General features: G+C 41.4%; 1 protein-coding gene across 12 annotated transcripts in view; it reads left to right on the top strand.

Moving 5' to 3' along the window:
* The window catches only part of EZH2 (enhancer of zeste 2 polycomb repressive complex 2 subunit), a 63678-nt gene that overhangs the window by 14136 nt on the left and 22594 nt on the right, over nt 1-26948 (top strand). For 3 of the 12 annotated variants that reach the window (XM_042974628.1, XM_042974633.1, XM_042974622.1), the window contains 5 exons: nt 9085-9208; nt 9767-9895; nt 20280-20327; nt 23710-23826; nt 26752-26872. In XM_042974628.1, coding sequence (XP_042830562.1) covers nt 9092-9208; nt 9767-9895; nt 20280-20327; nt 23710-23826; nt 26752-26872 — 532 coding nt within the window. In that variant the 5' untranslated portion in view covers nt 9085-9091. Of the gene's footprint in view, nt 1-6516; nt 6605-8154; nt 8241-9084; nt 9209-9766; nt 9896-20148; nt 20328-23709; nt 23827-26751; nt 26873-26948 lie in introns of those variants that run through there. The other 9 variants (XM_042974641.1, XM_042974647.1, XM_042974617.1 and 6 more) reach the window with 9 other exon arrangements.

The following is a 26948-nucleotide window of genomic DNA, read 5'->3' as shown; positions in this document are numbered from 1 at the left end:
CACCCATGTGCCCCAAATGAGTTGGTGGCTTAAAAATTTCTCAGGTTGTAATTTCTTTCTCTCTTTCTTTAATGTTTTTATTTATTTTTGAGAGAGAGCAAGACAGAGTGTGAACAGGGGAGGGACAGAGAGAGAGGGAGACGCAGAATCCGAAGCAGGCTCTAGGCTCTGGGCTGTCAGCACAGAGCCTGACAGGGGGCTCGAACTCACAAACCGTGAGATCATCACCTGAGCTGAAATCAGGTGCTTAACCAGTGAGCCACCCAGGCGCCCCTCAGGTTGTAATTTCTAAGATGCTGGATACCTGCAGTTAGAGAGAGCCCAGATGAACTAAAGGGGTCCTGAGACCAGATGCTTGAGAAGAAAGGTGTGTATGTTTCCTGTGAACCTTCCTGTGAACGGTCCATCATTCTCTCTGCTGGGGACAACCCTGTGAGTAATTAACGTCTCAATCTGCATCATAAGTGCCAAATTCTTTGTCATCTAGATGGCTCACTTAAGGCCTTAACCTCTTTTGATCTGTCCTTTTTCCTTCTCCTGTAAGTACATCTGATTTTTAATTTTAGAATGTCTCTTGGTATCTTTTTTCTGCATTCACATTGCCGTTAACCCAGTCAGAGCACATAGTGCTCTGTTCCTGAATTACGTCAGTGCCCCGGATTTTCCTAATATGTTCTTGGAACTCGAGTGTTAAATGGAATCTGAGAGTTGACTTGACTTTAATTTTGTTTATATATTCCCTGGAGATGTTACAGATTAAAAACTTCTTACGGTAAAACCAAAGCAGAGTTAGAAATTAAATACGGTCAGATGAGCACGTATTTAATGATACTGTTTGGTTAAAACTGAATAGCCAACATTAGAGCTTGTAACAATGCTGTAGCCTCAGGACCAGTTTTACAAATCTGTTTCTTTAATTTGGCTTGATATAACGCTAACGCAGATAATGGATATTTGCATAAATATATTTTATGAAATGGTGTGTTAACTTTTTATTTGTTCGGGATAATCAGACCTAGTAGTTAACCTGAACAGTGGCACCTAGCAATCCTTGAGTGCCGTCTTTAATGTCCGTGGAAAAGCCTATCAGGCTGTGTTGATCGCTGGAGAATTGTAGAGTACTGAAATCTACATCGGATAGATACTTAATCCAATTATTTGGGAATCTCTACCGGGAAATTTACCTTAAGTGTTTTAGCCCAGGTTCCTTTTTTTGTCAGCTGACCACCCCTGTCTTTGGTTTGGGCGCTTTCATAGCACTTAACACTATCTTACATACTAAACATTTCACTTTGTTTTTGATCATTTCCATCCAAGTAGATTTTAAGTTCATGGGGTTGCAGATTTTTGTCTGTTTTGTTTACTGCTAATTCTTCAGTTTCTGTAATAGTACCCGGTATGTGTTAGATGTTCACTGTGTGTTGAATGAGTGAATGTATATTAACACTTCTCTCTGTTCAAATTCTAAACTCAAATGCTCTTTTCTGTGTAATGTGCTTAATGCTGTCTTCGCAGCTGGGGCAAAGATCTGTTTTTCTGGCTGTCTTAAGCACACCTAAACTGGACTTGAATTGTATAGAATCCTTTTGGTTCGTCTGATCAGTGCATGTGTATCAGAGCACAATTACTTTCCTTGGTTCAGATTCTGTAGTTCTATTAGTGCAGCCTAAATGTGCATTATCTTTTTAAGTAGACATCATCTTAAAGCTTTTATGGAGTTTTTTTTTTTTCTTCCTTTTAAATTGTTCAAATACAAGGTTATCTCAGTTTTTAAATAGTACAATTATATGTGGGAATCTTCCCCTCAATTTTGTTTGAAGTTAAGGTTTATAAAAGTGCCGGTTGCCCTTGATTACTGCGTGTTCTTTTTAACTTTGTTTTCAAATTAGTTCTAATCATTTTTTTTGTTGTTTTTCCTATTTAACATTTTACATCGGATTTTAATACTTTTTAATGTATTTTTCTGTTTATCATTTTATTTTTTTTTTTTTGAGAGACGCTGTGCACTTGCACAGGGGAGGGGCAGAGAGAATCCCAAGCAGGCTCCACACCATGCCCAGCGCAGACCCCTCCCTCGTGGGGCTCAATCCCATGATTGTGAAATCATGACTTGAGCTACCCTGATGTCCCTGTTTAGCATTTTAAAAAGTGAATGTCATTTTGTTTGTGTGTTTAAGGTTTTGTTATTAAGTCATCTCTATACCCCACCCTACATGGGGCTCAAATTTATAATTCTGAGATCGACAGTCACATGTTCCACCAGCTGAGCCTGCAGGCTACCCAAAAGTTGATGTCATTAAAAAATTTTTTAAAAAATGTTTTTATTTTTGAGCAGAGAGAGACAGAGCATGAGCAGGGGAGGGGCAGAGAGAGAGGGAGACACAGAATCCAAAGCAGCCTCCAGGCTCTGAGCTGTCAGCACAGCACAGAGCCTGACGTGGGGCTTGAACTCATACACTGTGAGATCATGACCTGAGCTGAAGTCGGATGCTTAACCGACTGAGCCGCCCAGGCATCCAAGTCGATGTCATTTTAAAAGTGAATGTCTTTATATTTGGTTGTTGTAGAACTTAATTCTCTCTCTCTGTGTGTGTGTGTGTGTGTGTGTGTGTGTGTGTGTATTTAAAAAACTTTATTTTGGAATAACTAGATTTCGGTAACCCTGGTACATTTGTCAAGATGTAGAAAGCAACATCAGTATGATACCGTTAATTAAACTAGAGACTTTATTTGGATTTTACCAGTTTTTCCACTGATGTTTGTTTTTTTCTGTCCCAGGATCCAGGCCAGAGACCATACCACACTGAATGATCTTAGGCCCGCACATCTGTGACGGTTCCTCAGACTCTCCTTGCTTTCAAGTCCTCTTGATAGTTTTGAGGAATATTGGTCAAGTATTTTGCAGAAATGTCCTTTGGTTTGGGTTTGTCTGATTTTTGTTTTTTCTCCTGCTCTAGACTGAGGCTATGGGCTGTGAGGTTTGGGGGAAGAATACCACAGAAGTGACATACCCTTCTCATCACATCGCGTTACATTGTGCATGACGACCGCGTGGCTCATCCCTGATCTTTTAACCATAATCACTTGAGGGTGGTGCCTTCTGGGCTTCTGTGCTGTGACCTTACTCTTTCCCGAGCCATACTCTCCTGTGGCAGCCAGCTCACGGAGAAGGGACCTGAGCTCTCCCTCTCCTGTTACAGAATTATTATTATTTGGAATTCCTTGTAAGGGAGATTTGTCCCTCCCCCGCCCCCCATTAATTTATTAACCACTTATTTCTGTCATGGACTCATGGATACTTATTTTGTTAATTCGGTTACTCTAATCCCATTGTGATTTAGTTTGCTACTCAAGTTCCAGCTTTGGCTGAGCAGGACCGGAACCCAGCCTGAGTAACCCAGCCTGAATCCTTGCGGACCTAACACTCCAAGGGGGGGTGGCCTGAGACGGAGTCTTGACTGGTTTGACTCCGGGCTCCTCGCTCACCGTCTTCCCTTCCTTTCATAGGACACAGGGTCTTTATTTCCCCTCAGGCAGGAGATCTGCTTCTCGGGCAATTAATTTTTGTCTTACCAAGAGTAACATCGACGTGTCGCTCTAAATTCTCTTTGTATCTGTCTCCTTCTTACCTACAAATCTTAATTACTGTTAACTTATATTTGAGTTTATTAAAGCAGTGGATTTTTAACTTAGAAAAATAAATGAAATTGGGCCGCCTGGCCGGCTCTTGATCTTGGGGTCGTGAGTTCAAGCCTCAACGTTGGCTGAGAGTTTAACTTGGAAAAAAATAAAATGAATGAAATTGTTAAATGAGACAGCCGCCCTCAAAGCATTTTAAACATAAAAGCACTATTGAAGACTGGCAGTTTTTCAAAATGGGCAATTTTATGGCATTCTTACTCAAGTAAAAAGACATTCTAGTTAGGGAAGGACATCAAGAATATTGCCGTCGTCATATTTAAGTTTTGTTAGGTTTGGATTTGACATTATTGAGTCTGGTAGTCCGTAAAGAGTCGAGTTAGTGCTATTAATTTAGTTAGGGAGGATAAGTAGTACATGTAGTTTATTATTTAGTTTTCTTAAGACAAGTAGGAACAGAACCGGGCAAGACTAACTACATGGCTAGTGTCTTGATTCAGCAAATCACTTAGGAATGAAGAACCTTTAAAGAGAGGCATCGGGGGAACGGAAAATGCCTAGGGAACTTCTTTTTTTTAATTCCTTGTCCTTGACTGAGTAAGGAGGGAGGGGCGGGGATACCATCTTCAGTAAAGGGCCCTCGCAGGTTGGACCCGGGGGACAGGAACGCTGGTTCTTTGGGCTGTGTGTCCTGTCCCCAGAGAGGTGGAGACGTGTGTCCTGGCATGTCGCAGGGGCTGTACGGACCTGAGGATGGAGGAGGCTCCTTACCACGTGGGCAGCAGAGCCCCACTGTCGTAACTGAGCCCTCTGGTGATGCCCTCACCGTGACCGCGAGGAGATGCTCACCAGAACACATCTGTTAATTCGGGCAGGGTTGTGCGCGTACCCTCCACACGAAGAATGTGTCTCAGGCCCCTCTGTCTCACGTGGCAGGAAAACCCGAGCCGAACTGGTTTACGACCCCCCAAAAAAGGAGGGCATTTCTTGGCTCGTGTAACTGAGGTTCTGGAGTTGGTTCGGCAAAGCTCGCCTGGCTCAGGGCTCAGTGAGGTGATGAGAGCCCAGGTCGCGGCTTTGCGTGTCTCTTCCTTTGCCGTTACTGACTCCGTTTTTTGCAGGCTCTTTTCAAGCGTGCGGGTTTGCTTCCAGGGTTGTTTGGTAGTGTCCATCCAGGTTCGAGTCTCAGTGGAGGAGTGAGCATTCTTGTCCCCGCTTGGGAGGGAGCCTCCTGAGATTTTCCCTGTGACCAGACCAGTGTGGTCACGTGTCCAGACTGTGTGCCGGGAGCGGTGGGCTGCTGGGAAGGTCCGGAGCAAGTGAGCTGATGCCGGGTGGCAGAACAGCGCCACGTCTGCTCTAGGGGGACAGCTGGATGCCGGGGCTTGTGTTCCGAATATCGGGGTTTGGTTGATTCATACAGTAGCCTCGAGACTATGTAATTTTCCTTGATTTTGTTTAACCTATATGTAGGTAGGCTCTTCTGTAAGGTTTTGCTGCATTGTATTACGGTTTCGACGGTCTCCTGCCATGATCGGGTCTGTCTTTTGAATTAAAGAATACCTGTTGTTTTGGTTTTACTGCATATGGGTGGAATCCTGTTTTAGTGACGACAGCTGTACTCTCTGTTTTGAATGAGAGAAGCTATTCATATTCTGGATAAAAGTCATATAGTACCATTTCACCTATGGAACTAAACAGATCTGTGAGAAATTCATAAATTGTATGTATTCGCAAATCCTCATCCATTTAGTGCCATGTCATTTTATTTTTTAAAGTTTCAAGTTTATTTATTTTGAGAGAGAAAGAGGGCCCTCAAGCAGGCGAAGGGCAGAGAGAGGGAGAGAGAGAGAATGTCAAGCAGGCTCCGTACTGTGAGTGCATTGCCTGACTCGGGGCTCAAAACCACGAACCGAGAGGTCGTGACCTGAGCCCAAGTCGAGTTGGACGCTCAACGGTCTTAGCCCCCCAGGCACCCTGCCGCGTCATTTTCATACAGGTTTCTTTCTGCTGATGTATGAATATTTGGGACTGTAGCTTAATATTTGCTGGGCTGTGGTGTGGTGGAAAACAGTTGGAAAACCTGATCCGAGGCTGCCACTCGCTGGGAAGGGTGAGGGCCGCCTGACATCTGGAGGCTCACTACTCCGTGTTTCTGCGTGTGTTTGGTGCTGGCGGCCAGCTGTGAGGTACTGATGTTATCCTTAGTTTGGTAAAGATCTTTAAGGCCACGTCAACTTCCTTAGTAAAAAGAATTCCAGAAGCTCCGGGTCGTATGCTCCGGACCTGTTGATGGGTGGGACATCTGGACCACAGGGTCCTAATTGTCTCTGAGACTCATCTCCTTGGGGGTTTCTCCGGAGTGGGGCACAGTTCCCGTGCCCCTGCGTGGAAAGTCCTGCCCTTTTCCTACCTGGGCACAGCTGGACTCTGAGCAGTTCACGGTCAGCATGCGTTAATAGACCTGTTGTTGGCATTTGTTTTAAAATGTACTTGCCAGGCACACAGCCAGGCTCTGCGATTTTGCAAATGAATAAAAATGGTTCTTGCTACTGAAGAACTTACAGTGGGGACGTGTTGGATTGAAAAACATGAAAATAGGATTTTAATATGTTGTAAATGCCGTGATAGTGGGAGAGGGTTTATTTTATATAAAACGTTCTTATAAATGGTGCCTTAAATTTTATTACTTTTTAGTGGACCAGCCTGTTTATCCCTGTGCTTTCAAACAGTCCAAACATTTTTAGATTTATTTCTTAGATTGTTATTCAGAGGTCGTGATCCTTGTATTTGGATAATCTCCTGTAAGTGAATTACCATAATTTTACCTATTTCTTCTCTATTGGGCGTATGTACCAGACCATCCTATAGCTTAAAGCCTTCACTGATGTGCTTCTTTATTTGGAAGAGCTGTGTGAAATTTATGAACGTGGAGATTTATCCATACATGCTGTCTTACACAGAGGTTGGTTCCAGAATCAATTTTGAAATGTTCTCTTGTTGATCTTGCAACTTGTACATTTATACCTTTGGTCAGAGAGGCTGTTTTATTGTGACATACTTCATCAGAGATAAAGTTACTAATGGTAGAAATGCCATGGAAGGGATTCCAGACTATTCAACAAGGAGGGTTCTCGTTGTGATTGATGGTGATTGATGGAATGATGCCCCTTCACCAGCACATAAAATGTGTACCTTAAAAAAATGAACTGTGGTAGTCCCTGTCTTCACATCAGAAGTGCCATGTTCTGCTGGAACTTTCCTCAGGTGCAGGGGTGCTACCTCCAAGGACCAAGAGTTTGTCAAGGCAGCAGATGGGGTAGTCGTGATGAGTTTATGAGCTAATGAAGCAAGATAATCCCTTTTTATCTGATGGCTTTCCCTTCTAGTTCCTAGGCCTTTGAAGTGCCGTAAGTCTGAAAAGGATTTGCACGGAGTTACCTGAGCTCATCTGTTAACTGGCAGATAGGAAAGCAAACGATTGCCACCAAGTTATTTCTTAAATAAAGCCCCAGTATCTTCCTGCCTTTGGTGTCTTTCTGCTCTGCCTCAGCATCTTCTGTCTTCCACACTGTGTGCTTTGCCTCAAAGATGGGGTCGCCCTCCTGAGTGCAGTCTTCTCGGGGTTTAGGGCTGTTATCTTTGCTCTACGTCAGCAGCCCAAAGGTGAGGTCACACTATCCTTTTCACGTTATCTCTGTGGCCTCCTCCAACTGACTTCTCTCAAGTTCTGAAGCCTGTTTATTCTCCTCATTCCCTCAGTGCCTGTAATATGGGGTCCTCAGCTAGTCTGGTGACCATCTTTGCTCATGGGGCCTGCCCGCTGGCCTTCCCGCCTTCAGAGTCCCGTATCTAGCTGTCCTCTGCTCATACCTTAGGGTCCCTTCCGATTTCTCTTGGCCTTTTGAAATCCAGCCCAACTTTGAAGGTTGAGTTGTCACCTTTGTTGCCCCTTACCCCCCCCCCCCCCCCCCCTTTTTCCTGTAAGTCTCAGTGTGTTTTCTTCTTTTCGGCCTTGTTGGGTGGGACCTAAGTTCCCTAAGGGCAAGTTCTGTGTCTTTGTGTAGTCACGGTCTGGCCTATCTAGTCTATCGCGCGCCTGTCTTGCCCTCTTTCAGCCTGAGAAATCCACACATCTGCTTTGTCATCGGTGGGTGACTCTTCTGACAGAAAGTTACCCGCTGACCTTTGGGCTCCCTGCCTTCCTGCAAATCTTGTCTCCTTAGGCGCTTTCTCTTTGCCCGAGGGCTTTCTCCGACGGGAAGTGAAGCCCTGCTCAGTTGTCAGTTGCTCAATCCGGGGCGTCACCCCCTCCTGTACTGCAGTCTTCCCCGAGTTTTCGGTAGTTCTTGTTCCTTTTCTCTCCTCACCAGTGTGGTCTCAGAAGCCGCCCTCACCTCTGGTGCCCAGACCGTGTTGCAGCCCCCCAACCTCCTCTCTGCTGGTCTGCTGCTCTGTGCAAAATGTCAGTCTCCCTCGCCCCTTTTATTTATTCTGGCTTTCCTTTGCTCTTAGATAAACTAAAGCAAACGTCCTTCGTGTGACGGCTTTGCACCTTGCACCATCTGACAGAGAACTGTCCTAATCTTTTGAAGATACAAGTATGATTTTCTATTTATTTATATTTAATTTTTTCACAAGTTTGATTTTAATACTTTGAGAAGCAGAGGTTCTGGTTTAGACTTAAAATGGGGACTCTGTGTTACGACTTCGGCATCTGGGGAATGATGGGCTGTCCCCACATGCAAACATAATTGCTTCCTAGAGCCCGCAACTACAGATAAGGTGGAAGAATTTACTCGGCATTTGCTGCATTTTTTGTTTGCTGGCCGGGACATCCCTCGTGTGAGTAGAGGTGGCACAGGGGGCAAAAGTACAGACTTTTCTCCCTGTGCTGAAGGTGAGAAGCCTGGTTAATTAAAAGCGTGCGGGGAGAATGCTTGAGTTTGCACCAGACGATGTACTGTGTACTTCCTACTGTGAGTGCTGTGTGTCTATTTTGCTGTTTCAGATTTCTCTTTTTCAGTTACATTCTTCATTTATGCCTGTAGCTGCTAATTTAATGGTCAAAAACTTAAAGTATGTGTCTGTTTTTTTGCTCCAGAAGTCTCATAGACTAAAACCCAGCTTGTTCGAGTATTTCTGTAATAGAGTTATTTCCGTAATGGGGTCGATCACGTTTCTGTAAGACGGTTGTCCTTTGGGAGTAGAGAACCTTTGTAACTCAAAACGCCTCTTAAAAGTTGTATTAAGTAAACGTTTAAACTTTGAATGAAATGTTTTACATTTAACCCTACAGAACGAATGAACACCCCCCCTTCTTGGAAGTATCAACAGTGTCATGTATTATTTACTTTGTTTGTTAGTTTGCTGGGGATTGAAACGCAAGTGATCATGTTCAGGCTGGTTAGATTAGTGATTTTAATATGAAACCATTGCTTTTAGAATAATCATGGGCCAGACTGGGAAGAAATCTGAGAAGGGACCGGTTTGTTGGCGCAAGCGTGTAAAATCAGAGTACATGCGGCTGCGGCAGCTCAAGAGGTTCAGGCGGGCTGACGAAGTTAAGGTACAGCTTTATCTTTTGTGCGGTGCACCTACGGTTAAGGGTCGTTCCCCCTCCCCGCCCCCCAAAGAGAAGTTTCAATTTGCAAAGGGTCCATTTTCAGCCAAGGTCATGTTTATAGTAAAGATAAACGAAGGCTTGGAAGCCAAGGGCCTTGATCTGTCTTAATTAGCATAAAGATTGTACCAGGCACCGTAATGATAATGGAAAGATTGTAATCTAATGGCTGTTCAATCTGCTTAGAAATCACTGTCTTTTTAGTGTATCTTTTGTATTGCATGTGTAGACTCCGGACCCCCATACAAAGGAATGTGTTTCATGGTTTTGTGTTTCTAAAGTCATTGTGATTTCATTTTTATATCATGTTGACAAAATAATAGGTGTGGTGTGTTTGTGTTACTCGAATGTGGGGAAACTACAGTTTAGTGTAAAATCTATATGTGTTTGCAGGAATGCTCCTGATATTTTTGAGAAATCACTAGATTTTAACCTGCTTTGGAGATACTACCAATTTTCTAACAATGAACAATTTCTCTTCTCCTCTCCTCCATTTTTTTAAAGAGTATGTTTAGTTCCAATCGTCAGAAAATTTTGGAAAGAACGGAAATCTTAAACCAAGAATGGAAACAGCGAAGGATACAGCCTGTCCACATCCTGACTTCTGTGAGCTCATTGCGCGGGACCAGGGAGGTTGGTTAACTCACGCACTGGAGTGATTATCAGTGCATTCTGGTTTTTGCTGTTGGAATGTTGGCTGGTTATTGATAGGAAGTCACTCACTCCTGGAAGTCCATCTGTTCACTGCTATTTCTTTTTAATGTGCAACTAACTGTTGGTGGCTGCCTTAGGTAACACTGAGAGCTACTCCTGTAAGAGAGCTGTAGCGTTTAGAATATATTTTCACTGTTACCAGGTAGATTCGTAGATTTTTATAGGATTGTTGATTTTAAAAAGTTTTTAAACTAAATACTCTTTAATGTCCTCATCAGATCACTATTTAGAGCAAGGCTTTCTGACTCGTAGTTATCTTTCTTTCTGCCCCTTAGTGTGAATTAGCCATGCTACAAGAAATGTTTCCTTTTCATGCATATTCACGCACTAAATAACTAAGAAAGTTATTTGTTATTGGAACATTTTGTTCAAATTCTAAGGCTCTCTAAGAATTTTTAAATTCAGTGTTGAGAGATCAGAAGTCCTTTTATATAGCATTTTCTAAATCAAGAAAGTAGATCTTAATCCTATTTTCAAAGGAAGGTAATAAACGTATGGCAGATTTTATAGTTAAATGACACATAAAACACAGTGGCAGCAAAATGAGAAGAAAATGGCAGAAGCTTAAAAACTATAGAACCCAGTCAGTAGGGTTTTACGCAAAGCATTTTGGTTTAAGTACCTGTTTTATATAGGAGAAGGTGGCATAGGAGGTGGAATGCTATTTGAAAGGGCATCAAAACAGAAGGAAGAAAGCGCTTTGGAGTTTATGAAGTTACACCGTGCAGTGGGTAATTGTTTATCTGAATGTCTAGACATGGAAAAAGCATCTAGACAGTGGGCTCTGTTCAGTGAGGTTATGATATTTATGAAATATTGTAATAAGCAAGAATTTGCTACCGCGTGAGACCTGTTGAGATTGTGACACGCTGGCTTCAGAGCAACTTGTCGGTGCTGTCACAGTAGCCCAGTCCTAGTGACTGGGTCACGGTGTGGTGGTCTCGGTGGTGACACATGACTTGGAATGATTCTTAGTCATTTATTCATTTTGCCAGGTGACCCCTCTTTAAAGCCTGGGCTCGCAGTTGTGTAGGTAAATATCATATGCTGCTAACACCTTCCGCACCATCTGGGATAGGTCAGGGCCCGTGTGTTAGGGGTAAATGACTTTTATTCATATATTAAGGGTGGAAGGAATTCGTTTCTATGCTAGTCAGAATGTTCTCAAAAGGAATAAGGATGGGGCTTCTAAGTAATTATGTGAAAGTTTTGTCTGGTGACCTTTTGGAAATTTTGAGGTAAAGGAAAAAGAAACCTTGTTCCTTCTCCCCAGAGGAATAGATCTTAGAAATCTGGAGGAGGAAGTAGAGACACGGAGTACATGCTTTTTGCCACCCATTGCAAATCTCAAAATGCTACCAAAAGTCCAGCTTTTATTCATAAGTAAAAGTTGATGGCAGTAATGATTTCTGACCCAGTGCTGGGTACTCTGCACACGTGAACCTCATTTAATGTTTGTGATGGTCATCGTATGCTCCCCACCCACCCCATGAGGACACTGAGCCTTGGAAGACTTCAGTCAGTTTGCTTGCTCTAATGATCTGATGTGGGCCTAGAAGAGTACACTTTGCTCAGACACGTTAAAAAAGGAGTCACGTTCGCCGTTTATGTCCACGTTGAATTGTTCATGATGTAACCTTAAGTACAGATTATTCAAATGAATACTTACTGATTGAATTTTGCTTTTAATTTTGTCAAATGGAGATAAATTATTGAGTGTAAAGATATCTAACTTTTTAATGTGAGTTTATAGGAGAAATTGTAGAAGTTAGCATTTTAATAGAACAAAATTCTTTTCTAAACTTAGTGCCCCATGCAGGTTGAGGAAAAACCATTTTCACAAAATAGGATGATGGGAAAGGAGGAAAATCACCCCCAGCCTCAGGAACTCTGTTTTTGTTGCCTGGAACTCTGACCCGGTCAAATCTGTTAGTTTTCGAGCTACTCTTGAGAGCTGATTCTGCTTCAAATGATTCATCTTTTACTTCCCCTTTAAAACCATCATCGCGGACATTTGGAAGCTGAACGTTTATACAGTTTGCGATAAGCTTTTTGGCGTTCTCACAATAAAAATAATAAAATTTTAGGACTGAAAAGGACTTTAATGATCTCTGTCTGATCTCCTTACTTTTTAGATGAGAGTATATCCGTGTTTATCTTTCTTCGGTTTGAGCATTCCCAGCTGTACGTCAATTTCTTTTATATGCTTTAAAAGTTGGGAGTCCGAAGTAGGTCAGAAGCAGGAGGAGAAATAAGAGGTAGTGTGTTTTGCAAAGACTTTCCTAGCAGTAGGCTTGGCAGAAGTTCAGACGGCAGTGTTGCTCCAAACACCTGACGTCTGTGGCCTTCAACACTGGGAAGTGCTGTTATAACATTGTTTTAATTAACTGCTTATTTTTATAAGCCGATCCTTTGCAAGTGCTGCGTCTTCAGTTGAAATCTTTTGTGGCCTGAGCACCGTTCAATGACAGTTTTCAGTTTTTCACTCAAGTCTTAGACTTCAGTCCCTTCTGTGTTTGTAAAGTAGATGTGTCCAGTTTTAAAACGACAGGTTTTTGTCTGGGTTAATTTAGCGGAGACCGTCTGACACAGGCTGCTGTGACCTGATGGGGTGACCGCCCTCGACGCCGACTTCAGATCAAGGGGCTCTGCAGTTGCACTTAGAGGCCACATCTTCCTTGTGCCGTTTTCTTGGCGTGTGTCCCGAAGGCGCTTGCGGCCGCTCACTTTCCGGCGTCGAGGTTATAGAGCCTGTGCGGAAGTGCCCGTCGAACGTTGGCACAGGAGGCGCCCCTAGTTTTCTTTTTAAAAGTAGTTCTGAAGACAGTGGCTGTATGTTTGACATTGATCTCCTTTGCCCCTCAGTTAATCTTTTGAAGGAGCTTTCATTTGAAAAATGTCACTAAGAGAAATACACACCAAGGGTTGTGCACCTTACTGATGTAATATGTGGCTGTTTATACAATCAGTTGCTTGTAGGTGACTTTCATTAGTTTGTCTTCTCAGTCAAAAAACTTGATCTCCTGTAAGCCTTCGCGTCGGCAGTCCTGATCTTTGTCGTGTCTGTTTTCCAGTTTTCATGAAGAAACTGGTTTAGGAGCTACTCTTGTAGTTCTTATTAGTGCATTTCTTTTGAACATTTGACCATTTCTTGCTAAAAACCGGAAGGCACTTTACTTCATCGATTGTTCATGTTGAGATTTTTATCATCCGTGTGTATTATGACTGAAAGAGGCTTGCGCAAATGACGTGTCTTCTCGGCAAGTGGCAGGATTGGTTTAGTAATTTAAAAATAGCCCGCCAATATGCGTTTCCAGATTCTCAGGAGAATTTAATGTTCTTGTAAGAATTTTGTGTCGTGTTTACTGATGAAAATGGCGAGAACTTTTTGTCAATTTAAATGTGGAGCTACTTCAGGATGTCTGACACAAGCAGCATCATTAGAAAGACATCATAGTCCTCATTTATGAAGAGTTAAAAATTGTTAACATTTTTGTTATTTCTGAGAGCGCCAGCGGGGGCGGGGCAGACAGAGGGGGACGGAGGATCTGAAGCGGTCTCTGCGCTGACAGCAGCGAGCAGATGCGGGGCTTGAACTCACGAACTGCGAGCTCATGACCTGATCCAAAGTCAGCCGCTCAACCGAGCTAGCCAGGTGCCAGGTGCCCCAAGAGTTAAACAGTTTTAACAATTTAACAATTTTGATTTTCCTAGTAATATTTGAAATGATTATGAGTTCATCACGTAACATTTAATGTTTACAGATTATTTTTTGGAGGGGGAAGAGGCCTCTATCAAAATAACAGTGTACGTTCTTTTATATGTTTGCAGTTTGGACTTGCTGTTTTTATTGAAGGAGACAAAAACGTGGTCTCTTTAGACATAAACACGTGATTGCATTATTTATTGACTCATAACGCACTTTCCTCCGTTAATTGTAAATAGAAATTTAGTTACTATTTACAAAGATATGCTAGTGTACCTAGTACATAATTTAGCCCTCTTCAGTACACCGTCAACTTTAAATACAGTAACGTGCTTTCTTTCCTTTGTAAATGTTGAGATTGTGGAACCAGGAGGTCTAGGTTCTCAGCCATTGGAGCAAATATAGTAGCGAGCTGGGTCATTTTTCTCATGTCTTAGAAATAGATGGATGGCTGTCAGTCTGAACATAGCCATCCTTTCTTGTTGCCTCAAGGAACTGGTTTCTAAGTCGCTTTCTGCTGCTCTTTGCCTCTCTTGAGCGCTGGGTGGTGTTTATTTGGAGAGTTCAGTCCTGTCTTCCTTAACTCTGCCAGTCCTTCCCACCATATTAACTTCTCACATCACTTCAGCCTTTGCTTCCTTTCTTTCTTTCTTTCTTTTTTTTTTTTTTTCAATATATGAAGTTTATTGTCAAATTGGTTTCCATACTTTCTGGATTTCTTTAGGCTGAAATAGATGAACCATTTTCTGAAATGATCATAAAGGAGGCTTTCCTTTTATTTATTTATTTTTTATTTTTTATTTTTTGGAAAGGAAACTAATGGGTTTTATAATGCTTTTCCAAAAGGACATTAAAAAAAAAAAGGTCACTTGAGATGTCGGAGTTTATATTATCAATATCCTGTAATTAAATATATATCATACACTTGATGTATGAGTTTATTTTTTAAACTTAAGTTTCTCTATCTTATTTGAAAAGTGAGTTTTTCAAAAATGTCAAATGTTTATTTTGTGCAATAAACCAGAAGTTGCTTTTAGTTTGCTGGTTTTCAGCCAGAAGATTGTGTAAATAGTTGGTATTTTACATACATTGTCACCTGTTTAGTTGACTGCAAAGATCAAGACCAAAAATCGTTGATCTACAAAGACCAGTTCTTTTCCCAAAATGCAAGACCAAATTTTGACAGCCATTTAAAAAACCAGTGGATCCAGAAGAAGTGCTTGTCTAGCTTGCATTGTTCAAAATTGTTTATTGCTCTGAAGAAATAAGATTTTATTAGACCTTGAACTTCTGGGATAACATGGATTGACTGAAATTTACTGCTTAGGATTCTGCTTTATCTTCTTTTAATAGATTTTATAAAAGAATACCACTTGAGTACCGTTTGGGGGGGTTGGGCAGAGTTCTCAGCTACCTTATATCGATTGAGGCAGCTTTATACCAGGTCACATGAATATCTGTTGGGTTAATGAAACTTTTTATTGTTCTCTTCAACTAAAAGGCCATTGCAAAATGACTCTTGAAAATTCAGATAACACGGAAATAATATAAAATAGACGGCAAAAGTTTCTGTAGCACAACTCCTGTGATTTGTGATTTTTTCTGATCTCTTTCTCTATATATGATAACATGTTAATAATGATAATATTTATTATTATCATTATACAAATAATTTTGTAAGTTTTGTATAAATAATTGTCATGTATAAATAATACACTATTTATTTGAAGAGGTTTCTGGCCAGGGATGCCTGGCTGGCCCAGTCAGTCTGAACCAGGATTCTTAATATCAGGGTCCTGAGTTCAAGCTCCATGTTGGGTGTGGAGCTTACTTAAAAAATAAAAGGTTACTGGCCAGATAAAATGTGCCTGCCAATTTGGGCCATAACTGAAACAAAAAAAACTATGTTTTAAAGTATAGTTGACATATGTTACATTAGTTTCAGGTGTATAACCTAGTGATTTATCTTCTCTATACCTCATGCTGTGGTCACTACAAGTGTAGTCCCCATCTGTCACCATATACTATTTTCAGTATCATTGACGATATTCCCTATGTTGTGCCTTCTATTCCTGTGACTTTTTCCATAACTGGAAGCCTGTATCTCTCCCCCCATCACCCATTTTGCCCATCTTCCCACCCCCCACATTTGGGCTGTCACTTTAAATCCTCTGTCCAGGTCCTCATTCTCTAAGAATGCAGTGTTCAGTGTTTGATGACTGTGGATATAACATCATTTATTGCCCTATTCTTTTTTTTTTTTTTTTTTTTGAAGGTTTATTTAGTTTTCAAAGAGAGTGAGAGTGGGAGCAGGGAGGGGCAGAGAGAGAAAGAGATCCCGAGCAGGCTTCAGGTTTGGCGCGGAGCCTGACTTGAGGCTCAGCTCACTGACCACACAGGCTCCCTGCCCTATTCTTAATTGATAAACATTTATTTTTTAGTTTTTATTTTTGCAATTAGTATTTTAGCGAATACCCTTCATTGTACATCTTTGTATCATTGAGTAATTTTGTAGAAGTTCCTAGAAATAGAATTAGTCAAGAGGATATGCATATTAAGTTAAAAATTTTTTTTTATTTTAGAGTGCAAGGCGGGGAGAAGGGCAGAGGTAGGGGGAGAGAGAGAATCTCAAGCAGGCTCCATTCTCAGTGCGGAGCCCAAAGCTGGGCTCAGTCCCACAACCCTGGGATCATGGCCTGAGCCGATACCAAGGACTGAGCCACCTAGGCACCCTGCATATTTAAATTTTTATAGATATTACCACATTGTTTCCCCAAAAGATTTTCCGTCTTCACCTTACCAGCTGTTTATGGTAGTGTCTCTTCCTCTCTGTTCCCAACGCATAATACCAGTCTTTTGGATCTTTGTCAGTGTGATAGGTAAGACGTTATTACAGTTTGCTTGCTTTTCTTTACTCATTCAGTGAGGCTGAGTTTCTATTGTCTGTTTATATTTCTTCTCTGAAGTGACTGCTAGGGTGTTGGATCTATTAAAATTAGGTTGGACTGTTTCTTAGGATTTTTAAGGAGTTTTTGTATATTGTTAAATATTCAGTTATTTATCATGTTTTGCAGATTCCCACTCCCTTCTTCCCATTTTGATGTTATTCCTGGTATATTTTGGTTCATGAAAATTTTATTTTATTTTTTTTTTATTAAAAAACATTTAAAATGTTTATTTTTGAGAGGGAGAGAGAGAGAGAACGTGTGAGCAGGGGAGGGGCAGAGAGAGGGGGGGACAGAGGATCCAAAGCAGGCTCTGCACTGACAGCAGAGAGCCTGATGTGGGGCTTGAACTCCTCAACCATGAGATCATGACCTGAGCTGAAATCAAAGTTGGATGCTTAAACGACTGAGCCACCCAGGCACCCCAAAGCTTTAGTTATTTTTAATTTTTCTCAGATGTGGGCAAATGTCACTTTCAATTTTTATTTTTAAAAAATTTTTAAAGTTTATTTTGAGAGAGAGCGCACATGCACATGTGTTGAGAGCTTGCGTGTGAGGTGGGGAGAGGCAGTGAGCCAGAGAACCCCAAGTAGGCTCCACCCTTCAACAATGAACCCGACCTGAGCCAAAATCAAGAGTTGTACGCTTCACTGACTGAGCCACCCAGGTGCTCCCTTTTTAAATTTTAGACAGGGAAAGCCTGAGAGGGGGAGAGGGCAGAGGGAGAGAGAGAATCCCAAGGAGGCTCCGTGCTCAGTGCAGAGCCTGACTCAGGGCTCAGTCCCACCACCCCAGGATCATGACTTGAGCTGAAATCAAGGGTCGGATGCTCAACCAACTGAGCCACCCAGGCACCCCAAGACTGTCCAACATTTTAAAAGATGACTGGACATATTTAGAATTTCAAAATAGTAGGATGTACCTTATAGGGAGAGAAGAAGAAATTCTTTATTCATGCTATTAGGCAAATACCGGTTTATAGAAGTTTTAAACGTTTACATAGTCAAATTAAAATTTCTTTCGATTTCTTTGTTTCTAAAGGCTTAGAAAGTAAAGATTATGAATTACCTCTCTATCTTTCCTTTTAGTTTTCATGTTTATATTTTATTTATTTAAAAAAATTTTTCTTTTAAGTTTATTTATTTTGAGAGAGAGAAAGTGGGAAGGGGTGGAGAGAGAGAGGGAGAGAGACCATTGCAGGCGGGCTCTATACTGTCAGTACAGAGCTGGATGCCGGGCTCGAACTCACAAACTGTGAGATCATGACCTGAGCTGAAGTCAGAGGCTTAACTGACTGAGGCACCCAGTGTCCCTAAAGATTTTGTTTTATTTTATTTTATATTTTTAAAAATTTATTTATTGTCGAGAGAGAGAGAGTGTGGGTGCATGTGTGTGTGTCGGGGGGGGGGGGTGGGCAGAGAGGGAGAGAGAGAGTCCCAAGCAGGCTATGTGATGTCAGTGTAGAGCCTGACGCTGGGCTCGATCTTGCATGAGATCACGACCTGAGCTGAAATCAAGAGTTGGACGCTCAACCACCTGAGCCACCCAGGTGCCCCTAAAGATTTTAGTTTTAAGCAATCTCTGTATCCACCATGGGGCTAGAACTCACAACCCCAAGATCAAGAGTCACATGCTCCGACTGAGCCAGCCACATGCCCCTCACTTGTATATTTTGATATTTAACCTGTTAGGAATTTCCTTTGCTATGAAAAATGAGTGGGGGATTTGGTATTTAATACTTTTCTCTTTTAGCTTTTCTAGTTGTTTCAACACTACTTAACTGAGTAGTCAGTGGACAGTAAAGGAGCAGTCACAAATCTTTCCTGCAAAGATCAACCGAATTGGCCTACCTGAGTGGTGGTCCCCAGAGCAGATCTCCACCTGAGCCAGGACTTAGTGCCTCTCCTCAGAGACCAGGCCTAGTGCGGGTCTGGTGTCTCCAACGTAACTCGGGCCTCTGGTGCCCTGACTTGTTCAGCCTCACGTCTGCTCCTGGAAGCAAGGCTTCAGAATGATCGTGGTGCCACGGCTTATGGAAACCAGGGACTTAAATAAACCTCTGTCTTCCATTTCTTAGTTTTTGCTTGTTTTTATTTTTTCAGTGACAAGTGATATTTCTTGCTCATAGGACTGTTCTTGAGTTAGGTATTTGAGTTTGCATGGCTCTAGTTACCGGCTTCTGTGCCTTTTGTGTGTTTTGTAGTTTTACCAAAACTTATGTATTGACTTGTTCAATTTCTGATTTCCAATTACATTAGCAAAACTGGAGTTTGTAGCAAAACTGCGGATTATGAGGAATGATTTACGGTAGCCCCCTTCTGGCCCCAGACTGCATTGGGTTTTCCCTGTGCATTGGGTTTTAATAGGATTAACGAGGTGGTATTTTTATGGTTGCTTTCATTCAGAATCAGGCTTTTGAAATTAGGGTGCAGGGGAGAGTTTTAAGAGTTGAAATTTCCTGAAATTGCATTCCAAATGTTCTGTGTTCTGTGTTAAATGCATATGTGTGTGTGTGTGTGTGTGTGTGTGTGTGTGTGTGTGTGTGTGTGTGTGGTGTTTTCTAAGAAGCATAGGAACTGGCCCTCAAAGGATCTTTCTGTGATGCTCGAGTGAACTCCCACAGGACCCCTGTGCTGCAGGTAGAGAGGTCCTCTCCCCAGTTGGGTCGGCCGGCTCTATCCCATATTGAACAGCGGAAGCACTGTATGACCTGGGATGAGCCACTCTTTGATTTCTTAGCTCCAACACCCTCGATTTGCTCCTTGTACTAAATACGTCTGTGTCAGGCTCTGGTCAGGAATTTTTCTTCCCGGTTTTTCTTTCTGACCCTGTCCTGCTGGAGCCTCTCGTCTCTTGGACCCCCCCTTCTCCTGATCCGCTCCCGAGACCTGGTTAGGGACTCCCTTCTCTCTCACTTCTCTTGACCCAAACTTGGTATTTGTCTCATTCCCGTTTTTGTCTTCAGGACTTCCTTTGCATGAAAACAGTCTGAAATTAAATTGTGTATGCTATCATTTTCACCAGAAGGGCCGGCTAATTTAAAATTTGGGTGTGTTATCTTTTCTCTGCTGTGATTTTGAAGAATAATAGAGGCAGTGTCAGAAATCCTCCTCGGCTTTTCTCTAGTTTGGGTGGCAGTTGACCCTTTCTTTCCTACGCCTTAGGTGTGAGATGGTTCCTTATTGTTTTTACTTGGAAAGACGATATCAACAGTTCATTGTGTCTCTGGCATGAATTAAATGGACCAACCAGTATCCAAGAATATTTTTAACTTGGCTAACTGACTGTATTTTTTTTCCCCCCTACTATCCGGAAGTTGGACTTAACCCTTCTGATGTTAAAGATTGTTCAGAGACCAAATGGCCATGGCAATTTTCCTTTGGGATGTCCCACTGTGAAATGGGGAGTCATACCGACCTCATAGGGTAGTGGTGAATTTTAAAGAAGTTAACTTTGGTAAAGTCTCTAGCACAGTGCTTGGCACATAGTAGGGTGTGTTAATTTCTTTCCCTTCCCTGCAGGCCATTCACCTGCTCTTCCCTCTACGATTTTCCATAACACAGTTTTTACTTGGAACCAGCCTTCTGCCAAGAGTCTCAGTTTGGTTGTGTCCTCCTACAACTACTATTTTTGGCTTGACTTCCCTCTCCAGCTCCCAGTGGTCCAGCCACACAGTCGCCTATTGTACCAGCTGGTTGATGTAAGTCTATCCATCCTCAGAGGAACCCAGTTACTTACCAGTAAGCTGTGTTTCTCTGAAAATGTAGCATCCTTGATAAACCAATAGTTTTTTTTTTTTCCTTCTTTACTTACCATTGATGATGAATCATCTATAGTAACTTCCTTGTGTGATCCTCAAGTAGGAACTAGAATTGGAGAACTTTATTTGTTGATGTGTAGGTCTCCTAGTGAGTTCCTGAGTCCAGGACCCTTGACTGTGATCAGGTAAAATGCTTTGGAGACCCGTGAGGTCAAAATCCTTTTCAGTATTCTGAGTGATATGAGACTTAATTACATAAACTGTCAAGGATGATACATTTTCAAAGAAAAAAAAGTTACTGGTAAGTAACTGGAATTTTTTGAGTAATTTTTCTGTTAAGTCAATAAATAAGAATTCCCAAACTTGTTTTACCAACAAATGCTTTTGCATTTGAATATTACTTCATAAATGAAAGGAATATGGTTATTAGTTAAGGTTAATAGTTAAGGAATGGGATCGGTTTCTAGACATAACTACATAGATCATGAGGTGTGGGTATAGGCCTTCAGTTTTCTAAGGAGGTGCTCTCTTAGCTTTAAAGGGAAATTGGAGCGAATCTCCATTAGGCAAAATCAGCAAATGCAGTCTGTTCATTCAGAAACATTTTTTGAGTGCCTACTCTTTTTTGAGACACTGTGCTGAGTATCATTGCGAGACAGAGAGGTAAAAACCACACTGTCTCAGCTGCTTTTGCTCTCAGAGAGCTGATTTCTGGCCCCTTGGTGACTGTAGGGCACAGGATGAAGGTGACGGCGTCATGGTATGACAGCGTCGTGGGGTTGGAGGTGGTACTAAGTGCCACAGCCTTTGCCATCTTTTGTGCTTCTCGAAGTTCTTTCTGTTCAGGGGGAAACGTCAGCGGACCTCATTCAGTAGATTCAGAGTATTTTCTGCATCCTTAGAGCAAACAGATGAGGCAGAGCCAGCGTCCCTCCTGTCTAGTGGTGGAATCGAATATTAAGTCGTCTGACCTTAAGTATGACCTTGGGTTCAGACGCTGAGTAACGCAGGTGGATACATGAGAGTTGGAGAGGCAGCACGCTCTCCCTCACCCCCTGAGCTTTAAAGGAGGCTAATCTTGAGAGTTAAAGTCACAGTGTTAATTTACTTCCCCCAGGTGTAAAATAAAACCTCAAAACTCTAATTTTTTTTGGTAAGAAATTACCGTTACTGTGCACTTCAGATCACTGGACAGTGTATCGTACTTGATTCAGTAATTATAACCACTCCTTGCCCCAAAGCTTACCCAGTTAGGTAGGAGGAAGAGAGGCGCCTTGGTAGTACCAGGAATAGGAGAAGGGCCTGGGGGAAGAGGCGCCCCTCCCGTGTGGCGCCCAGTGCACAGTTGTGCTTGTTCGTTGACCCCGGGAGCTGCTCCACGGCGGGAGCCTCGCACAGCCAGGAAGCTCTTGGGTGTCGGAGGCAGATTTCGGCTTCCTTCCCGGCTTGGTAACTTACTACCTTTCTGACCAGGCAAGTTACTGAACTTCTCTGAACCTCAGTCTCCTCGTTTGTGAGGTGGCGATGCCAAAGGCTGACACGAGGAGTGGTTAAGATATATATAAAGCACTTAGCACAGTGCCTGCAACATAGTACGTGCTCAATAAATGTTAACTGCTAATATTATTGGATTATTGGACGGATGGATGAAGAATTGTATCAGAGGCCAAAGTGCGGAACAGGGGAAGATTGTGGCTCTGGAGTTTTAGTGAACTGTTCCCTACCTTCTCATTTACTTGAGCAGTGAGCTTTCTAGTGTTACAATCTTTGTCTTTGCCGTTTGGAAAGCAAATTAATGGATTAATCACCGTCACAGTTCTGTCTAACTACTCTGATCTTTAAACCGGCTTCCACCAGGAAGGAACTATTGTGCTGCAGTGACTGTGACCGACCATTGCACCATTATCCCCCTGGCCTGACGAGATGCTGAGGGCCAGGTGTGGCCTGTGCGCCAGAGATTTCACTGTGATTTCACCAAATCCAGCCCTGCTATTTTGAACACCTCTCAAATAGAAATGAAACATTTAATAATTATGTGTGTATACATAGGATTTTCCGTTTTGTTTACTACTTCTTTTTACTCGATTTTCACTGATTGTAGATCACAGATAGATGTCCAAGGGTATTTTTGAGAAGGTTCTTGGAAGCCTGATAATTGGGTAATGGTGCTCCTTAAGAAAAGGTGGATTCCTAGACAGGATAGAAGGTGCTGTGGTTAGATGGGCACAGATTTTTACCGTATTTCATAGAATCAAAGATGCAAAATTTTGAACATTTTAACATCTGAAACTGGAATGCATCTTAGAATTGCTGTGATAAGAAAGCATTATGTTACAGTTTAACTGGCAACATTATTTTCTTAGTGATACAGAAAGTAATGGAATGCCTTGAAATTGATGTCATCGTAGGTTGGATGAAATACGGTATTTCAAGAGAGTATATGCACTTACACGTTATAGAGATATGGTATCGTGGCAGTATGTGTAGTGGGGAAGAGAGCAGAGGCTCCAGAGTCAGACTCTCTTTCTGGGTTTAAATTCCAGCCCTATCTAGTTAACGTATGGCTTACCTTATTTTTACCTGACTTTTCTCACCTGTAAAATGGGGGCTAAGAATTAGTCCCCATCTTACAGTGTTGTATTGAGGACAGAATATGATAAGACATGCGATGTGTTTAAAATAGTGCCTCGCACGTAGAAAGTGCCTGATAATATTAGCTGTTATTATTAATGTCGAGATTATACTTTTGCAGGATTGATAGCACTCTGTTTTGTTGTGATCGAAATTCAGATCTGTTCTTACCCTTCGTATTTGTTTTCCGTCCGGTAGTATCAGCAAATGATGCTTGGGGTTTTTTTTTGTTTTTGTTTTCGTTTTTAAGGGAAGATAAAAATAAGAAAGGTGAACCTAACAGTTTTCATATTCTTATTAAGTGAGATTTTTAAGAGGCATATTTGGTGTTATATGTTATTATTCCATGTGGTTGAGATGGAAAAGAAACTAAGCATCAAGCTAGGAAATTTATAGTGAAAGCAAGGAGCAGCCGACCTGAGGCTAACAAATACAGTTTTTGATTCTGATTGATGTTGGTAAGTATGGGAAGGGTTGGAGGCTTTTGGAAATTTGCAAAATCTGAAGCATTTTTGTCACCCTAAGAGAGTAAAAAGGAGAGAATCCTTCATGATTTTAGGAACTTTGTTGTCTTAGGTAAAGGAATTTCCTTTTCAAAATGATTTAAGTGGGCAGTGTCCCTTTAGAATATGGCTGCAGTTTAAGGCTGTCCTTTTATTCTTATGAGTCAATTTTATTTTCTCTGTTCTAGTGTTCAGTGACCAGTGACTTGGATTTTCCAACGCAAATCATCCCATTAAAGACTCTAAATGCAGTCGCTTCAGTACCCATAATGTATTCTTGGTCTCCCCTACAGCAGAATTTTATGGTATGTAAATCATGTATCATCTGTTTATTTGATAATCATTTATTTTCAATAAAACAATTTTCTTGTCGAGGTGAATCAAGAATGATAATAAGTAAAAAAAAAAGTTATCGAAATGAGAACACTTTGTGTTTTTTAATGGATAGATATATTTTAAGCCTTCACGGTGTTGTGGTTTTTCTAGTCTTTTCTAGTTAAAATATTCTCCAAAGGAAAAGTGTTAAGGAGAAATCATACCTGGGATTAAAGACGGTTAAAAGATGGATGCTTACAGTTAGTTCTTATCCTTGGGAAGGTCAGGCAGTATTCTGTAATTTCAGTATGATTTTGAGGTTTTGTTAATTGCGAACTTTATATTGAGAACAGTTTTAGGCAGCGTGTTATTAAATGATACTGAACAGTATGAAATATTCTCAGGGCTTATAAAACACAAACTTAAGCATATTTCCACAGATAACACTGGCCCAGTAGCTTTTGTAAAGAAATGCTGGTGTTTAATTCTTCATAGACGTAGGATGAAAGAGGATGGAACAAAAGAAATTTGAGTATGAATTCTTCACTTAGACTGTTAAATAAACAATAGTTTCATTATTTACTTGATATGTAAAATAGTAAGGACAAGTACTGATACAAGTCCTTGGTGAGCCTACTTTAGGAATTGCTTACTAGGTTTTTAAATTTTTTTGGTTTTAAATTTTCTTTTTTTTAACATTTATTTTTGAGAGACAGAGCCTGAGCTGGTGGGGAGGGGGGTAGAGAGAGAGGGAGACATAGAATTCAAAGCAGGTTCCACACTCTGAGGTGTTAGCACAGAGCCAGATGCGGGGTTTGAACCCGTCGACCGCGAGATCGTGACTTGAGCCGAAGTCGGACACTTAGCCGACTGAGCCACCCAGGCGCCCCTAATTTTTTTGTTTTTAAAGTAGGCTCCATAGCCAAGGTGGAGCTTGAACTCACAACCCAGAGATCAAGAGTCCCATGCTGTACCAACCGAGCCAGCCAGGCACCCTTAGATTTTTTTTTTTTACATAGATGTTTCTAACGTCTTTAGTAACTTAAAGATTTTATAGTGGAAGATTAAAGACGAAGTTCAGATACTTTTCTATAATTGCTGAAACTTGTGTGTTTAAGGCCCTCTGCAAAAACATTTAGTTTAAGAATCCTATTGCAAGAGCTGAAGGGAGATTTCAGATATTCATAGACTCAAGTTCTGAAAGCAGGTAGTATTTAAAGTCAAAATTATTTAGGGTTACCCATGGGTTTGCTGGTTACTGACCGAGGCAAATTAGGCAGACCCTGTGGTTAGGATACGTTTAAGGGAGCAAAGGTTACGTGGAATACAGTTGGGAAGACAGAATAGCAGTTTGTCACTTAATTGTGGCTTTTATCCAAAAAAACCCCTAATACTCCTAGTGTAAATGGGATTAGTGAAAAGTGGACTCTTGAGTTGTCTGTAAATTTGGATCTGGATAGACCAGTCCATTAAAATTTAAATCTTAATTTTTTTTTATCCCCCTGTGTGCTTTCTCTCTCAATTTCCCTTTTCCCTATTTGTCTAAGATCCTGTTGTCTTTCTGAAGTTTGCGGTTGTCCTAAATTTGTTACCTGGGGATTATCTGAGATTTTCCCCTTCTGGTTTTTCCTGCCTGCTGCTACGTGACAGTCCAAGTGCCTGGTGGCCTTTTCCTGGTGTGTTCTTCCCCCTCCGTCTTGGTCCCAGCCCAGCCCGTGGCACCACTCCCTGGCTGCCACCTCTTCCTGGCCCCTCAGCCAGTCCATTCTGTTGATTGGAGCTATCATTCTAAAATTCTGTTTTTAACCAATATCCGCCCCCCCGCCGCCCTTTGAAAGGCTTCTTAAGACAGCTCCGTCCTACTTTGTTTAAATATGGACTTCAGAACCCTCTGGCCTTTATAATTACTGTCTTTTTTATTCTTTATTGAAAATTCTCTTCCTCCCACACATCTGCTTTCAGTCCCTGGTGTCCTTGAGTTCTCCCTTCTGCTTGAACTTTTTCTCGGATCAGTTCTTCCTTGCTAAGTTAGTGCCTTTTTCCCCCCTGTTGTCTTCCAGACCTTTATAGAAACTCCTCTGTCATCTTCATTAGCATTATACAGAGATTGTTTATCTCTGTATCAAAATATTTTATGTCATTGTAGAATGTTCTTATTTTACATATAAGAGTAAATCCTTTTGGCATAACCTTTATGATAATCTATTTTATATCCCCAGATTTTTATTATATTGAGGGTCTCCGAATAACTAGATCATTAAGTGAAGTTTGGAAATCCTTACCTTTTTTACTTTGTATGGCTATTTATAAGTGGTTTTAATAAGCCTTATTTTATCGATTCTAAGACTCTGGGTTTGCCTTAAAATTGATGGGTCACGGCGTAATGTGTGACACTTTTTCCTTTCTTGAGGTGCATAAAATAATGGTAAGTTTTAATGATTGATGACCTGTTAGATTAGGGAAATAGAGTATTTTCTCTTAAAATTTTTCCGCTATGAACAGTTTGTTTTCTCATATAATGCTTCTTGGTGGGAGGGGTCTTTTATTTAATTTTTTTTTTATAGCTTTGAGTTTGTTGTTAGTTTAGATCTGGAGAACTGAGTAAAGACATCTACTTTAGAAATTGTATTTTACATTACACTGATTTTTAATTTTATTTTTAAAGTTTATTTATTTGGAGAGAGAGAGCATGAGCACAAGCCGGGGAGGGGCAGAGAGAGAGAATCCCAAGCAGGCTCCGCGCCATCAGCGCAGAGTCCGATGTGGGGCTTGAACCCGCGAACCGCGAGATCAGGAGCTGAGATCAAGAGTAGGACACTTAACCTACTGAGCCACCCATTTGCCCCTACGTTGATTTAAAAAATACTTTGATACTTAGGATAAGCCTGCTTTTAAAATATATTTTTTATTTTTAGGTGGAAGATGAAACGGTTTTACATAACATTCCTTATATGGGGGATGAAGTTTTAGACCAGGATGGGACTTTCATTGAAGAGCTAATAAAAAACTATGATGGAAAAGTACACGGGGATAGAGGTGAGCCATGTGTTTAATCTCTTGGAAAAAGGGGCTAAAGCATTGAGAGAGATTCTGAATTTGTAAGCATAGGTGT

This window comes from Panthera tigris, chromosome A2, assembly GCF_018350195.1.
Source record: "Panthera tigris isolate Pti1 chromosome A2, P.tigris_Pti1_mat1.1, whole genome shotgun sequence".
NCBI lineage: Eukaryota > Metazoa > Chordata > Mammalia > Carnivora > Felidae > Panthera > Panthera tigris.
This window is presented reverse-complemented; position numbering and strand designations above follow the sequence as displayed.